We start from the raw sequence: 17,975 nt of genomic DNA, 5'->3' as shown, positions 1-17,975 counted from the left end.
TGAATTACCAATGTGGGCACCCACTTTTGGTGGTCATCATTAAAGCAGAAAGCAAATTAATCTGAATATAAGTCCAAAACAACAATAGTTAAGATCCTAAGCAATTTCTTTCTGCAGGATCCTACACAGAAGTAACTATGCATTCTGAAATTATAGAAGAATTTACCAGGCTGGGGTTGTGGCTCAGAGGTAGAGTGCTTGCCTAGAACCAGTGAAGCCCTCCCTGGGTTCGATCCTTAGCACCACATATAAAAGTATGAAGGTATTGTGTCTAATTACAACTAAAAAAAATAAAAATAAAAAAAAAAAGAATTTTACCCAAGTCACATTTATAGAAGAGGACAAAAGGTGAACTCTACCTTTGTGAACTGATTTCAATACACAAGAAAATTTAAAAATTCAATATTTTATAATTAAGATAGGTGTTTAAGAAACAAACTATTTCATTGTTAATGGCCAAAGCACTCTAGAAGTGACCTAAGCTCTTCCTAAAGAGGGTGACTATTCTGACAGTAGCAATTAGGTTGAGGTCCATCTTTGACCACCTCTCCTTGTTCTTACCCTCCACATGCCCACTAGTATTGGTCCTGGCCCATTAGGCTTGCAGATGGTTGCTGAACTGACCAAACACTTCATTCTATAGAGTAACTTTCTCAAAAGATTAGAAGTTTTAAGCTAGGCCCAATGGCACACGTCTATAATCCTAGTGACTTGGGAGAATGGGGCAGGATGATCACAAGTTTGAAGCCAGCCTCAGCAACTTAGTGAGATCCTATCTCAAAAAATAAAAAGGGCTGGTAGTGTAGCTCAGTGGTAGAGCACTTGCCTACTATCTGTGAGGTCTTACGTTCAATTCCAAGTACTGAAGGAGGGGGAGATTAGAAAGCTTTAAAAATAGATCACAACAGCATTAATAGTCAGGGCAATAGTGAACAACCACACATGGGGTGTGGGGGATTCATTCCATCATCTTCCATTCATGAAGCTAGTTGCTAAAAGGGCACCATTTAGTTATTATAGGAGGTTGGGATTCATATCAGATCACACAATGTTGACAAATAAGTCTTAGATCTGGATTCACCCAAGCATCTATCAGTGACTGATTTGATATAATTTTCTTCTAATGGAAGAATTTATATGAAATTAAGAAAACAGGAATGGAAAAAATAGGAAAGCATTTTTTTCTTTTTGGTTCATGTATTTTTCACTGATCTGGCCAATGCAATAAAAATAAACCTTGGCTTTAAAAAGTGCTTATAAAACTGATATAAGCAAAGTAAAACAATAAGTAAACAGGCAGAAAATACTAAAGGAAACCTAAATATGTAAATCTTCTAGGGCTTTATGGTTCCATATTAAAATGGAATATTAGAAAATAAGCATCTTGATTTAAAGTTTGTAGTTAAAGGTGGTGCATCTTTTAGTATCTACTCCCACTACGCATTCTGACATTATAGAAGAATTTTACCTGAGTCACATTTATAGAAGACAACAAAAGGTGAACTCTACCTCTGTGAACTGATTTCAATTCACAAGAAATTTTTTAAAAATCAATATTTTATAATTAAGATAGGTGTTTAAAAAACAAACAATTTCATTGTTAATGGCCAAAGCATCTAGAAGTGACCTAGAGATGAATAGATCATAAGCAGTTAGCATTTACTGTGTCAGGCACTTTTCTAAGCACTTGGCATACATTTTCTCCAGTATTCTCCATAAAGTCCTACAAGATAGGTCTTATTCTATTTTCATTTTACAGAGCAAAAGGATGAAATTTAGAGATATTAAATATATGGCTGAAGGCCACAGAATGATAAATGGTAGAGTGGAGATCCTAATCCAAGAGTGGGACTCAACCTCTCCTTATCCTCTCTCAATGCTCTCAAGGGAGTAAGGGGAGGTATACCACCCTTTCCCACAGCTCAGTCACTTAGTGCTGGCCTTGCCACTGTCCAGTGGACTACTGGGAACCGTAAGTCAAAAAGCCACATTCTCAGGCAGGTTGCCTCTAATCCAGCCTTCTCTTAAAGGTCCCACCATAAATTTTTATATTAAAGGATCTAATTGTACAATGACTGGCTTCTTATCTGGCTAGAAGTATCCACCATGATAAGCAAAAAGGAAAGGACATTCATGGGGGCAAGGTCCCTGAATCCCAACTTTTCAAGAATAATAGAGAAAGTTATCATATCTATGGTCTTAGTTGGATGGGATGATACATGTATATAATTCCAATGACTCATGAGGCTAAGGCAGAAGGATCATATTTTGAGGACAGCCTCAGCAATTTATTGAGAACCTGTCTTAAAATTTAAAAGGCTAAGGATGTAGCTCAGTGGTAGAACACCCTTTGGTTCAATCCCCAGAATCAACAAAAGAAAAAAAAAAAAAACTTTGTGAGAACTTTTCACAAAATTTTTGGTACTGGAGATTGAATCCAGTAGTGCTTTATCACTGAGCTACATCCCCAGACCTTTTAATTCTTAGACAGGGTCTCACTTAGTTGCTGAGGCTGGCCTCAAACTTGCAATACTCCTGCATCAGTCTCTTGAGTTGCTGGGATTACAGACATGTTCCACTATGACAGGCTAGCTAGGTTTTCTGGACAGCTGACACATTAAGATTATATAATGATCTTTTATACCATAATACTGTCTTTCTTTAAACAGGCATCCTTATTTTTATACTAGCTTAAGAAATTTTTTAGCTAAGTATGTCACTGAAAAGCCACCTGTTCGAGGCTAGTACTCAACACAGTTTACGGAAGATATGAATGAAGTTACCAAACAAAATCTTTGTATAGGAAAAACTGGCTACGTAATTACTGTTTCTACCTGAAATTAAATTTTATTCTTTTCTCAGAGGCTAAATTTCAAGTCTTAAACTGATTCTCTCCATGGAAGCTATGAGGATTGCTCAAATATATCCACTTCAGTTGCTCATCTATTTTCTTAATGGCTTTAAAGCGCAGATATAAATGTGGCTGTAACCACAGCAATGAGCAACTGGCCAGCCAGCCACAAACTAGGTTGGCCTCCTTTGAAGACTGTGCATATACTGAGAATTAAATTGGTACCCATTTATAACTAGTCAAGGTAATAAAGAACCCACATTAAGTTAAAACTCAGAAAACTCATGCTTTTTAGCTAGTAAATTTAACATGCATGCTCAACACTGGTATAAGCTGAATTTTTTGAGCATCCTCTGCTTTTGTTCCCTGTCCAAGTGGCAGATGATAACATTTAATAAGGAGCTGGTAGCAAAATACAGGAGGAGCAAAGGAGAAACAACACAATGTACACTCTGATCTAAGATTAGCCTGTTCACTTTAAGAAAAACATGAATATGAATAATGGGACAGTCTAAAACATTTCTGTTTTGTATTTCAAGTAGAAGATGGCATCACTAATAGATCAGATGGTAATATACTTCAAAAACTGGTAAATGAGAGCTTCTGATGAGGTAAGAAAAAGCTGAATGATTCCCCCCGATTTTTCCACTAATATAAGCACCACTGCTGCCTCTGTTTCCTAAATCAATGATTTGCAAACTCGAATCAGAATCCCCTGAAGGGCTTATTAAATGCTCACAGCTGAGATCTAAACCCTAGAGTTTCTGGCTTCATACAACAGAAAAGGGACTTGAGATTTTTATTTGTAACAAGTTACTAGATGATACTAATGTTGGTTGGTGTCTGCATTTTGAGAAAAGTTTTTAATTAGCCATGATTGCACTTTGAGGGCCACATTTTGATAATAACTGTCTAAACCATTTTTCATCTACAACTTTCAGATGAGACTCGACTCTATAACCTCCCCAAATCCTTCAACATAATACAATCACTTTAAAAACACAAATGTAAATACTACCAACAGATAGCTTTTGGTCTTAGGAAACTAGCCTAGCAAAATAGACCCAAGTTTATAAATTAATGGCTAGGCTGAGGCATGAGGATTGCAAAGTTGAGGCTTAAGCAACTTAATAATTTAATGAGACATTCTCTCTCAAAAACAAATAAAAAAAGGAGGGATGTAGCTCAGTGGAAAGTGCCCTTAAGGTTCAATCCCCAGTACCAAAAATTAATTAATGGCTCAAAATCATAAGGAAACAGATGCATATGATAAACTCACTTATAACCATTCCAGTTAACCGTCACTGAGGCTTATGGATAGGTGTGAAAGCACCCAGTGTGACTCTAACTTGAGTTCCTGAGATATTCTTGGAAGCACAACAGATACCATCTGAACCCTGAGGAATGAATATCTCAGTTGCCTGACAACACCAACACATTTATCAAGTTTTCCAAGGAAGACTAAAGTCTTATTACTATGAGTGAGCTCCCTCCTGGGAGCTGCTTAAAAAGCCAAATCTTCTGGACCATGCAAAATTAACTTTATCAAGGTTTATAGACTTATAATATGATCCCTGAGCACATAACATGTGAGAAGCAAGCTGGATCAAAGGATGTCCTAACACAAAGAGAAACTGTTATGTTTACCCTAGAAAGCAACTGACCAAACATCTGCACTCTTCTACCTTCATTTGGGGCATGGGGAGTTTGAATTCTCAACAACAGACAATATTATCCCAAAAAGCCGCTGAACATTAAACTAAGACGGGTGAAAGGTTAAGGAGCCCCATCATCTAGCCTATGTATTTTTTTCTGCTCTTGTAAGGAAACACCCTATATTTACCAGTTTCCACAGAGTATCACCTATAAAAATCATTGATGAGTTTCCCTTTACGGCTTCTAGACCTTCTATCCTGTGAACATGAAGTGGTAGGAACTTCACTAAATGCTTCATGTACTCCAATAATTTGATCTCAGTATGTATAATTCCAGTTATAGTAAATGCTTCATTAAACCAGTTCTGTAAGGCATACTTAAGAATTCTGAGGTTGGATTATAAAAAAAATTGACCATATCGAGCTTCTAAGTCTTTATATATACAATATATATTATATATATCGTACACACACACACACATGGAATTGATCCCAGGGGCAACTTTACCACTGAGCTCTCTTTCCACTTATTTTTGTTCTTTTTATTTTGTAATTTTGAGATAGGGCCTCACTATGTTGCTGAGGCTGACCTCAAACTTGCAATCCTCCTGCCTCAGCCTCCGGGGTCACTGGGATTACCGCGGCATGTGCCACTATGCCTGGCAAGCTTCTTAATCTTTACTGCTAACAAATTCAAGGATTACCCTAAAAGAGACCAATAAGATCTTCCTAAAAATGACAAGCATAAAGAAGGAAATACACAATGATGAAATACACATGCCACCCTCTGGTCAAAGTGTGAGAGTGATTCAAAACTCTCTTTGCTGGGACTCTCCAAGTAGAATACCAGTTAAAACTTTAATTCAAACAGGGCTGGGAAGATAGCTCAGTTGTAGAATGCTTGCCTGCATGCTGGAAGTCCTGGGTTCAATCCCTACCGCTACATGCAAAAACCTTAATTTAAAAAGTTCTGATTAGGAATCACAAGCTTGTAAGCAGTCTGACTCAGTTTACCTCCATTTGAAGCTTTTTTTAAAAAAAATTTTTTTGGGTAGTTGTAGATGGACAGATGCCTTTATTTTGTTTATTTTTATGTGGTGCTGAGGATTGAACTTAGTGCCTCACGCATGCTAGGCAAGCGCTCTACCACTGAGCTATAGCCCCTGCCCCTGATAAGCTTATCTTACTCAGAATTCACCTGTCAACATTTTAGGCAGTGTCTTCAAGTTGTGGAACACTACTCAAAAACTCAAATTTGAGTGCATCTACATTTGGTAAGATTAAATATGAATGCAGAACTGAAAAGCTTCCCATCAGTTCACATTCTTTCATGCCAAAACAGATTGTGCTAAAACAGCAATTAATCACAGTTAGGTTTGGTGGTACAAGCTTGTGATCCTAGTGTGATTAGGGAGACTGAGGCAGGAGGACTGCAAAGTTCCAGGCCAGTTTCAGCAACTTAGAGACCCTATCTCAAAATAAAATATAAGGGCTGGGAATGTGGCTCAGTGGTAATCTGGGTTTAATCCCCAGTCCTGAAAAACAAAAAACCATAAAACAAACAAACAAAATACCAGCAATTAACCAATAACCCTTTCATACCCAAATACTCCACCTGCACCCCAGAAGGATTCAGTATGTTTTTGTACTGGGGATTGAACCCAGAGGCACTTAACCACTGAGCCACATCCCCAAGCCTTTTAAAAAAAAAAAAAAAATTTTTTTTTTTTTTTTTTTAATATTTAGAGAGAGGGTCTCACTGAGTTTAGGGTCTTACTAAGTTGCTGAGGCTGTCCTTGAACTCGTGATCCTCCTGCCTCAGCCTCCCAATCCTCTGGGATTACAGGCATATGTTACCATGCCTGGCAGAAAGGTTCAGTTCTAAATGTGAAAATGAAAACTTCACACTATCTGACACTTTATCAAATAGGTAATAGTAGCACCAGTACATAAATATGGCCTGACTTGATCAGTATCCTGGGAAATCAGGGATAATAAACCAGTATAGTACTGGGTATACACTAAGACATGGGCCCATCTGGAACATAACCTCTCTCATCAGTACTCCCAATTGCTTTCTTTAAGCACATTTTATACACTCCAGCCCAGACCATTTCAAGTACCCAGAAATGTACTATACAGCTCAATGAATCTTGTCACCTCTTCAAAAACACACTGTAGCAAACAAGATATTGATCTTTGCAGAATCTCTAATAAATACATGACCATAGAGTGATTCCTGAGGAGCCCCTCTCAAGAAGATATCCAGATGGGCAGTTCAAAATTACTACAAATTCTAAGGTAATGAAAATATATTTGAAGCCTTATTTTTGTGAATCCATATCTAATTTGTAACAGGAGGTTAAAAAAAAAAAAAAACAGAAAAAAATTTCAGTTACCTTGGCCAGATCATTCATACAGGTAGGTAGTTTGCCTCTCAAGGAAACATCATTACAGAGAATACTGATTTTGTGAGGCATCCAAAGCTGGAATCCTCACCCTCAACAAGTAAATCAGTAACATCAATTACACAGTTGTTACAGAACTTGGGTGTCAATATATATGTTCATACAGGATCCAAGACAATATTCCCTTCACTTAAAAGCTATTTAGAAGGGGCTGGGATTGTGGCTTAGTGGTAGAGCGCTTGCCTAGCTATTGTGAAGCAATGGGTTCGACTCTCAGCACCACAAATAAAGGTACATTGACAACTTAAAAAAAAAAAAAAAGGAAAGCTACTTGAAAGCAAACTTTTGGTATTCAAATTTCCAGAAAAATGTTCAAAGCAATGTTTTACTAAATTTAGTTATTATTTAGTCCATGAAATGAGTCAGAACCAGACTACCACTTTAGGTAGTCAACAAAATACCTACACAATGTTACTGACCTCCCCACCCATAAAGAAACACTATTTCATTAGTAACAAAGCCTACTTTTGTATAGCGATGAGGGGATTTGGAGGCCGGCAGCTTCTTCAGGTCAAGGAAAGTATCTCCATTTTCTGTTTCACCCACACTTCTCCTATCCATGGCTCCTTTGTCTACAATTTTTTACACCTGGAGAATAAATCAACACAAATTTGTCCCAGAAAACAGTAAATTTTCAGAAATTTTAGCTGCTGCTTAAGAAACTAAAACTTTCAAAAAGAGATCTCTTAAAATAGTTATCCAAAAGTTATGATATAAAGTGGAACCAAATTTGAAAAGGAACCACTGGAACTTAGTTATCTCTCCTGGTGAAGTATTCTAAATACCAATAAGGGTAAGGAAAGCAAAAGTGGAAGGTACCCAACTCAGGATACAACCTTTAAGCAGCTTTAATACAAAAAGAAACCAAGATTCGCGGCCGCCCATAGGAGCCATCACAGAGTGGAGGGGAAGTTTCCCGGAGTCGGGGACGGTATACTGGATGAGGCTTTTAAAAAGTCAGGGTGTTGTAAAGAGCCTGTCACTTGCCAATGGACGGCACCAGCTGCCCCTTGTTATTCGAGGTCAAGGGCTGAGAATCCAGCCCAAGCGCCCCTCGCCCAGCCGGCTGCACCTGTGGCCATGTCAGTGGCGCCCGAGGCTGGGAAAGGGCGAGCGCTGGGTTCAGCTCAGAAACTCGGCTTCCCCAGGCCAACCCCCCACCCCTCGCGCAGGCCCTGGCCCAGCGGCCTTCTTCGGAGTAAGGGCGGGGACCGTACTTACTGAGGGAAAGCGGGCCGGAGGGGCCCGGGAGGCCAAATCCCCTGGCCCGGGCGCTTTGAGCTGTAGCTGGCGCAAGCCCGCCGCTCTCCGCCCCGGCGACTCGGGCCCCGCCAGCCCGCCCGCTGCCCGCCGGCCACCCCGCGGGCCTAAATCCCTGCCCAGCCCCCCCGCCCCGCGCGCGCACCGGTGCCCGCGCTCCCGCACGCGACCCCAGGAGCAGCGCGCCCGCGCCCCGTCTCCCACCGTAGGCCTGGCGTGCGACGCCTGGGACCCTGCCGCTTGACCCTTACTCAGTGCCTCCGCCGCTCTGGCGGCCTTTCGTCCTGCCGCCGCTTCCCTCCCCTCTACTCGGCCCGCGCCGGTCCCAGCACTGCTCCCCAAGGCCTTCGCTCTCGGCCCCCCCCCCAACCCCGCTCGGGCTGTCTCTCTTCAGCCGCCGTAACTGCGGCCCGGCCCTCCGCCCCTCCTTCCGCCCCCTCCCCCTTTATAACTCCCTCCACGCACCCGGGCCCGGCACCGCCTTCACCGCCGCGCGACCGGATGTGAGGTGGCTGCTGAGGTGCCGGGCCGAAAAATGAAACATTTCAGCACCCTCCCCGGGAGCTGGTCTATGCGCGAGCCTGGCGGCAGGGAGGCAGCTGCTGGAAGGAGACGGCGACTGCGGTAGGACGAAGATAGAGGCAGAGGTAGTGGAAGCTGGCCCCCTTGCGCGCAGGCGGTCTCGTTGGGCAGTCCCTGAGAGGGAGCTTCGTTCCCATGCGTGATGTGGAGGCGGAGGGGTGGCCTGAGACCCTGGGCTACCGTGCTTTGCTGGGAAGGTGGTGGCGAAGTGTGCTTGGGTCTGCAGCTTGACTTACTACTGGGGTTTCAGTAGTGGGAACCCGAGTTAGGGAAATTCCGCCGTTTTTTTTTTTTTTTTAAATTAGCCGTGTGATCTTGAGTTGCGCTCTTCTTTCTAAAGTGGTTCTAAAGTGGTCCCTATCAATATTAGGAATAGGCAAGGATACGGTTTCCTGCATTTATAAGCCAACTTATACCTTTGATACAGGTACAGGCGACTCACAAATTGGTTGACATGTTCTATCCCGCCCATAATCTGATTCTTTCCTTAACCTATCCGGGAAGGGGAAATGAGATGGCAAATGTCAAGCGCTTAGCTCATAGTGCAGAAAGTCGAGCTGACAAGTAGGCACAGAAATTCAAGTATGTGAGCAGTGGGAAGAACTGTTGCGCTGAGAAGGAGGTTACCGGTGAGCCTTGCCTGCCAGAATATCGAAAGCCACTGTTTTTGCCCGGTTGAACTGCCCAGAATTGGTGTGAAATACATGGGCATGGGGGAAACATAGTTTTCTTTAATTTAAAGGCCAGCGAAGCCTACTTTTTCAAGAGGTCTACTTTATTTGAACATTGTTTACTTCATTAGTGAAATGAGGGACTTCGGCAGTGAGAGGTCACTGTTTCCTGTGTGCTTTGGCAACGGACAAAACGATAACGTTTTTCTTTTCGTCGGTAAAACTGAATAAAACCCGTGTTTTAAAATTTTATTTAACTATTTTTTTTCTATGCAGGCAAGAGGCAGAAAAGCAATGTTTGCAATTCTGGCTTGATTTTTGAATCCCCCTTCAGGCTGTGGAGAGTTAACCAAAACTAAGGATAAATTGTTTTTTCTTACCCGAAAACTGCAAAGATGACCACTCACAGGGCAGTTGTCACATATGCCAAGGTGGACAAAAATCCTTCTACAACCTCCACAAAGCTTCTAGGTCTTTTTGTGGGGAGAAAACAAAAACTTTTCGGGTTTTGTTTTGGTGGAGTCTATATAGACACACTGTAAATGAACAGTTGTTTTTGTTTTTTGTGGTATGGGGATTGAACCTCGGGCCTTGTACATTCTAGGCAAGTGCTTTATCATTGAGCATTACATCCCCCAGCCCATCAGAGGTGATTTTTTAATTTAAAAAATTTGAGTTCCAACTGGGTGTGATGGCTAATCCCAGTGGTTTGGGAGAAGGCTGAGGCAGGGGAGGATCATAAATTCAAAGCCAGCCTCAGCAATTTAGTGAGACCCTGTCTCTAAGATTAATAAGGGCTAAGGAGTAGCTCAGTGATTAACCACCTTAAGGTTCTATCTTTGATATTAAATCAAAATTCTGCTGAGTGCTGTGTGGACTCCTGTAATCTCACCTGGGAGGCCCTGTTTCTGTCTCAAAAAGGACTGGAAATGTAGTTCAGTGAGTGGTAAAGTGCTCCTGGGTTCAATCCCAAGTACATAAAATAAAAACCAATGTGGTGCAGTGGTCTGTAACCCCATCAACTGGGAAAGCTGAGGCAGGAGGATCTTGGGATATAGGCCAGCTTCAACAATTTAGCAATACCTTGTCTCGAAATAAAAAATGGCTGGAAATGTAGCTCAATGGTGGAGCACCTGAGTTCAATTCCTAGTATTGCAAAATAAATAATAATAATAATAAAATTTAAAAAACAAGGTGGCTGGGCTGGGGGTATAGCTTAGTAGAAGAGCACTTGCCTCCATGTGTAAGGCCCTGGGTTCCATATCCAACATCACCAAACAAACAAAACAAAAACCAAGCTTCCCTTGGAATTTGGATCTTTAAAGTTGGGAGAAATAGGACTAATAACTTTGTCATTATGGTGTATAGGGGATCCAAGCCAAGTCAAAAGGGCTGTTCTTGAAGCTATCAAGTCCTGATTCTACCACTTGACATTTCACCACCCTAGATATCAGTATCCTCATTTGTAGGAAAAGGACAGTAGGATTTATTTTTCAGGCTTGTAGAAGGAATTAGGGATAAGATTTTAAACTGAGGGCTGAGGATATACTCCAGTGGTAGAGCAAGGCCCCAGGTCTGATTCTCATCACCACAAAAAGGCCAAAACTGATCTGGTTACCTCTTGCTGTGTAACAAACCACCCCAAAACTCAGAGGCTTAAACCAGTATTTATTTTGCTTCCAAATCTGTAAATTGAGTTAGTACCAGCTTGGATGCATTTGACATCAGCTGGAGTAGTTTAAAGGCTGTGGGGTAGGATCACTTATGTTTGATAGTTGAAAGTACCTGTCAGCTGGGACCTCTGGAGCTTTATCGGGAACACTTAAACGTGGCCTCTTTTTTTTTTGTACCAGTGATTGAACTCAGGGCACTCGACCACTGAGCTACATTCACAGCCGTATTTTATATTTTATTTAGAGACAGAATCTCACTGAGTTGCTTAATGCCTCACTTTTTACTGAGGCTGACTTTGAACTTGCGATCCTCCTGCCTCAGCCTCCCAAATCACTGGGATACAAGAGTGTGCCATTGCAGCTGGCACACGTGGCCTCTTGATGTATCTAAGATTTGGATTCTAAGGATGAGTGTCCAGAGAGGGCCAGACATGTGCTGCATTGCTTTTAAAAAAATTTTCTCTCTTATGGTGCTAGGGATCCACTTGAGGGCCTCATACATACTAGGCAAGAACTCTACTACTGAGCAACACTCCCAACCCTGAATTGCCTTTTTCTAATTTAGCTTTAAAGTCACACAGGGTTAGTTCTGCCATATGCCCATTCTGTTCCTTAGGAGTCATTAAGGATGGCTTGGATTAAAAGGAAAGAGATTTCCACTCTTTTATATGGGAAGAATGTTAAAAGAACTTGTGAGGAAGTCTTAAAACTATAAGCCATACATGCAGTCACTGTTCAAGGCATTGTAGCTGTAAATTGTGGTCTGAAACTAATTTCTTGAGGCCTCTGATCTGTCCTAGTTAGGACCTACCTCATCCACTAGACCCTTCTTTATTGTCTTATAGAATTTTGGCCTTAACTCACTTATCTTTCAAAGTCTCATCTTTGTCCTCATAAAAGGAGAAGACAATAACTATGCAGGAATAAGAGTAATAATTTACTAAGGAAGTGTACCCATAAACTTCTGTGCCATGCAAAAGCTAGATGCTTCCTAATCTTTGTTTCATTGTAGCTTTTGCTTATTAGTTTTTGGAAGAATGATAACTTGTAATTATTAAGTGCCATCTTTTGCAAGTAATACAACACCCTTTTTATTTTTTGAGACAGGGTCTCACTAAATTGCTGAGGGCCTCACTGAGTTACAGAGGCTGGTCTTGAACTTGTGATCCTCTTGTCTCAGCCTTATGAGTCACTGCGATTGCAAATGTGCACCAATGTGCCAGGCTACTTATATGCATTTTCAAATATTAGTATGGGAAATCTCTGAAAGAGTAAGTAAAACATGATTTATTCTAGATCTTTATGAAATATAAGAATTTAGGGTCAAATTATTGGTTCAAAGTTTGACATAGGGACCTCAAATGTTGTGAGTTGAGGAAATTGGCAGTTGTAGAACAGTAGAGGAGGAAAATACTAGAAACCTAGAAATTATGAGTATCTGTGAAGAGTTTTCTAGATCATCAACTTTAGTAGAAGTCTCAAAAGATTAAAATTATGCTTTTCAAAATGTGCTTATTCCTACTCAATTTTTCTTTATAAAAAGGATTTGAAAAGTTTCACAGCTATAGAAGCATCTCCTCGGATTAAAGATGAGAAAGAAATTAGTAAGGGATTTTTCACTGGACTATTACTAGCAGAATTTAGACACCTTTTGGGACTTGGTGTATATGTGAGGTGCAGGGGCGTATGCAAGCACTCTACCACTGAGCTACCTACCCAGCCTAACATCTTAATTTTTTTAGTACTGAGGATTAAACCCAGGGGTACTTAACTGCTGAGCCATAACCCCAGCCCTTCTTTAAAAAATTCTAAAACACTCTCGCTAAGTTGCTTAGGGCCTTGATAAATTGCGAAGTCTGACCTCCAATTGCAATCCTGCCTCAAGCCTCCGAATCGCTGGGACTAAAGATGTGTGCCACCCAGCCCGGGTTTCCATTTGTAAAAGAAGGGTTATAAGAAGAGATCAGCTTGAGATAATTCTTTTTTTTTTTTTTTTTAAAGCCTGAAATCATTCCAATTCTCGGGCTGCAAGGACTCTTGCCCACTAAATCCTGGTTGCTACAACCGTCCTACTCTACGGATTCCAGCTTGCACTCCTGGGAATTCAGGAGACCCAAGAGCCTGGAGGTAGGGGAAAGAGGACTTTCCAACGCAATAGCCTACTGACCCAAACCTCCACTCCGTTAAGAGGGGTATATAAGAATCGGCTTAGAGAGAAGCACGTTTCCAAAGAACACAGACATACATAGGGCTGCGCAGATAGCGGGACTGGAGTGTCTCGGCAGCTGTTGGGGAGGCGTGTCAATGTCTGACTGAGGCTGCGTGAACTCCAGCATGGGGCGGGTTTCCGGCGCTCGCGCGCCCTGTGGTAGCTGTGGAAACTCGGGTGGGGCCGGCGTTAGGTTAGAAGCGCGCGAAGCGCAAAGAATGGCGTGGGCTAAGCGGGCGGAGGGAGCCCAGGAATTTGCCCGCTGTTGCTGTTGCCGTGACTTCTAAGCGCCAGGCCCGAGAACTCAGCTTCCTCAGGTACGTGGTCAGGCCTTTATCGTCCCCAGCTTGAGTGGCTTGGCTTCCACCCGTGAGCTCTGCCAGGAAGCAAGTGCCTCTGAGTTGCGCCCTGTTAGACTCTGTCAGAGCTTTTGCTTCCTTCTCTTCTTGAAGTGCCCATGATGCTGCCTGTGCACCGGCTTTGGTTTGCGAGAAGAGCAAAAGCCTTTCTCTGTGCTGCGCTTGCGCGGATTCTGGCAATTGTTTGTTGTGTTGTTGCTGACTCTGGGGGCCCCTTTTCTTTCCACCGAGCTGGTTCCGGAGCCCATGGGAGGTTCCTTAGCTTGCAGAAATCTGAAGGCGAGGGTGCTGGTGTACATAGACTTCAGGGACCCTCTCTGAACCCCATGGGGCTAAAGTGCCATCCAAACCATAAACCCATTTCCACCGTGAGAGGTGGGTGCTTTACATTTTTTTTCGGAGGCCGTTCAGATGTCTTGAAAACGTCCGTGTTGATGTGTATTTATTAAATGATGGTGTTAGGCACTGCAGTACCAATACTAGCTAGCTTTATCACTCCTTAGCTAGTGATGTTGGGCCCTCCATCTCTGAAATGAAGATGGCAATCGCCCATCAAGGTAGTTGTATTAAAGTGTAATTTATGAAAAGTACTTAGTACTATGCCTGGCGCAGAGTGCCTTCTCCATAAATGCTATCTTGATTCTAGTCTCTGCTTTTTGAAAGTATGTGCCATGAAAGTATGAGACTTGGAGTTAGGGAAGGCTTTTGGAAGTACTGGAAATTTATTCTGGGCTGACTATCTATATTTCCTCATTTTTCTCAGTAGGATCATTCCTTTCTCAATCATTTGAAATTGCAAAATACTGTAGACACTTAAAAGATGTTTTTACATTTTTTTCCAAATTAACATATGGGTTTAAAAATTAGTATTGAAGTTCATAATAAAACAGAGCACTATGTGCCATTTTTCTGTTTATTAGGAGCAAATTAGTATAGTGATGTTTCTCCATTTGTTAATTTTACACTTTTTGTTGACAACTATCCATAGGAATAAGTACTTAGTGCACAGTTGTCTTTCTCTCATCTCGCCAATCATTTATGCGGTAATTATTGTCAAAGTAATAACATTTGCATTATGTAACAAATGTTCAAGGCTGAATCAAGTAGGGTACTATATTTCTTCCTTTCTTTTTTTTTAATTTTTTTTTTTTTAGTTGTCAATGGGCCTTTATTATATGCTTGCTGAGACTTGAACCCAGTGCCTCACACATGAGTTTTTTGGGGCTATTCTCAAAACCTTTGGTTCCATCTTTTGCCTGGATACCTCCCTTGTTGGTTCTAATCTAATCTGGTGACTCTTTGCCCTCTACACCCAGTTCTTATCCAGAGTACTCTTTTCACATCTATTCTGGAGTTTCTTTTTGTTATTCTCTGTAGCTTGGATCCCTGTAATTTTTTTCTTAGTTTGCCTTTTTTTTAAGCATATTTCCCATTTATATATATTTGTAGTGTTGGAGATCAAACTCAGTGGTGCACCACCTTTGAGTTACATCCCTTGCCCCACCCCCCCCTTTTTAAAAAAATTTTGAGCAGAGTCTCACTAAAATTGCTTAAGCTGGCCTTGAATTTACCATCATCCTCTTGCTTCAGCTTTCTGACGAGCTGGAATTAAAGGTTTGTGCTACTACATGCAGTTCTGGCTTATTCTTTTTTTTCTAATATTTATTTTTTAGTTGTATTTGGACACAATATCTTTATTTTATTTATTTTTATGTGGTGCTAAGGATTGAATCCAGGGCCTTGCACATGCTTGGAGAGTGCTCTACCAATTAACCACAACCCCAGCCCTCTGGCTTATTCTTTTTAAAAAAGTTATATTGTGATAAAATTCATATACAGTTCACCCATTTTAAAGTGTATAATTCAACATTAACAGAGTTGTACTACCATCGCTATGATCAGCTTTAGAATATTGTCATCACTCCAAAATGAAAGCCTTATTTGCTGCATGTGATGACACATGCCTTAATCCCAGCACTTTCCTGGCCAAGGCCCTGGGTTTCAATCCCCAGTGCCATTAAAAAAAAAAAAAAAAAAAAAAAGCCTTGCTTATTAGCAGTTAGTCCCTCAGTCCCTCAGCCCCAGGCATTATGTTTGCCTTTCTAGATGTTTTGTATATGGAATTGAAAAATATGTGGCCCTTTGTGACTGACTTCTTTCACTTGGCACAATGTTTTCAAGTTTCATCCATGTTTAAGCATTGTTATTGTATTGCATTTCTTTTCATGGCTGAATAATATTCCATCATGTGGATATACCACACTTTGTTCATCTTTCCATTATATTTGTGTGGACATATTTTTAGTTCTCTTTGGCATATACTTAGACATTGAGTTGCTGAATCAAATTTATCCTTCCCTATCATTTTAGGAGGTCATGTGCAACTGGGAATAATCCCTGCCTAATTATCATTATGTGTTTTCAACTTACAGAGTAAGTTCATAAGTGTCTCTATTGAGGATAGACTTATGCCTTAATCTTTTTCCATGTTTGTATATTTCACCTGTGAGATTCCAGACATTAATTTAGATGCTGGAGATATAATGGAGACAAGATCAGATAGGATTATTGTCAGATACAATTATTGTTTTCATGGAGTCTGTATTTTAATGTGGAGAAGGCAGACACATACAAGTAGTTAGAATGTTGGTCTAACTAAAGAGAATCCTTTGATCACAGTGGACATTGCACACAATCATTAAGACATCAACCTAAGGCAATGTGGCCCATTTATTATAGTAATATTTCACAATTCCCTATTTGAATACTTCAATTTAGTTAATTTTCAGAAATAGTCACTAAAGGTTGTCACTGTTACTTGGAGTGTGGCATCAGAAACACTAGGTCAGTTGGGCACAGTGGTACATACCTATAATCTCAATGATTTGGAGGCTAAGGCAGAATTGCAAGTTCAAAGCCAGACTCAGCAACTTTGTGAGGACCTAAGCAACTTAGTTAGACTTGGGAGAGAGAGGGAGAAGAAACAGTAGGACATAGGTTTTGTTTTGTTTTTTGGCCAGTACTTGTGTTGATTGCTACCTATGACAGTTAGCAGCTTGGATATTCATAGAGCAATAAACCTGCCAATCTAATTCCAGTGTCTATTGAAGCCTTTGAAAAGAATAAAAAGAGAAAGGTATTTAAAAAACAAACAACAAAAAAACGCACCGAAAACTACTTGAATTTTTTACTTCATCTTCTTAAGACATCAGGATATAAATTTGTTATCTTGGTGTGCTACAAAGCTGTCAGACGTCTGAGGTCCTGATAAAGACAGATTTCTCATTCAGGTGAAGTTATCTGAAAACTCCACATGTACACTGTTCACCTGTCACTATTTCTTCTCTTCTGGAGAGTGAAGAATGTTCTAATTTCAAGTCATCCTGTTGCCTAGTCCCAAAGAATGGACTCAGAGACAGGAAGTACAGAAGTGAGGCTTTAATGGCGGTTTTCCAAGATCCAGTGTCTGGTGACTATGCACACTTGGAGTCACATCTGCCTTAAGTCCATAGTTGGCCACTCTGCACGTGTCTGCAGCTGTGCAGCAGATACTACTCCAGGCAGAGGCTGTAGGGGAAAGGGAAGACATCAGGTTTGATGTCAGTAAAAACTGTTCTTGTATGGGTAAACTTCTTTCTGGGTAATTTTTTGATATCTTACTATAAATCCATCAAAGTTACTAAGTGTAAGACATGGTAACCATTTTAGGTAGCCTCCACTATATACTGAAATCTTAGTTCTCAGTCTTGACTTCTTACATTTGTTTCCTAGTGCTGTTGTAACCAGCTAGGACAAACTAGGTGGTTCAAAACAACAGAAATTGTTGGGCATGGTGGCATATGCCTATAATTCCAGTGACCCAGAAGGCTGAGGCAGGATAATTGCAAGTTTGAGGCTAGCCTGGGCAACCATGAGACCCTATCTCAGAATAAAAAATAAAAAAGACTGTGGATATAGCTCAGTGGTAGAGCACCCCTGGGTCAATTCCCACTACATATAAAAATAAATAAACAAAATAAAACAGAAGTTGATTCTCTCACAGTTCTGGAGGCCAGAAATCAGAAATCAAGGTGTTGTCCTTTTTCTGAAGCCTAGGAGATCTCTTCTGTTTTTCTGTTAGCTTCTGGTAGTAACTTCCCTGGCTTGTAGGCATATTACTCCAGTCTCTACCTTCTTCATCACATAGAATTCTCCTCTTTTAAGTATATCTGTTCTTTGTCTCTTCTTTTTTATTTATTTATTTATTT

At 40.9% G+C, this 17,975-nt stretch overlaps 1 protein-coding gene and 1 long non-coding RNA gene across 5 annotated transcripts in view; one reads left to right on the top strand and one right to left on the bottom strand.

The window, feature by feature from the left end:
* The window catches only part of Eif4enif1 (eukaryotic translation initiation factor 4E nuclear import factor 1), a 49,326-nt gene extending 40,685 nt beyond the window's left edge, over window positions 1–8,641 (bottom strand). For 2 of the 4 annotated variants that reach the window (XM_078039566.1, XM_078039569.1), the window contains exons 1-2: window positions 8,486–8,641; window positions 7,440–7,562 (exon numbers count right to left, since the gene is read on the bottom strand). In XM_078039566.1, coding sequence (XP_077895692.1) covers window positions 7,440–7,535 — 96 coding nt within the window. In that variant the 5' untranslated portion in view covers window positions 7,536–7,562; window positions 8,486–8,641. Of the gene's footprint in view, window positions 1–7,439; window positions 7,563–8,195; window positions 8,351–8,438 lie in introns of those variants that run through there. The other 2 variants (XM_078039568.1, XM_078039567.1) reach the window with 2 other exon arrangements.
* Window positions 8,580–13,293, top strand: LOC144375299 (uncharacterized). The gene is made up of 2 exons (XR_013434982.1): window positions 8,580–8,881; window positions 13,162–13,293. It is a non-coding gene; the product is annotated as an uncharacterized LOC144375299 (long non-coding RNA).
* Window positions 13,294–17,975: the final 4,682 nt, after the last annotated feature.

The sequence above is a fragment of the Ictidomys tridecemlineatus genome, chromosome 2 (assembly GCF_052094955.1).
Source record: "Ictidomys tridecemlineatus isolate mIctTri1 chromosome 2, mIctTri1.hap1, whole genome shotgun sequence".
NCBI classification, from domain to species: domain Eukaryota; kingdom Metazoa; phylum Chordata; class Mammalia; order Rodentia; family Sciuridae; genus Ictidomys; species Ictidomys tridecemlineatus.
This window is presented reverse-complemented; position numbering and strand designations above follow the sequence as displayed.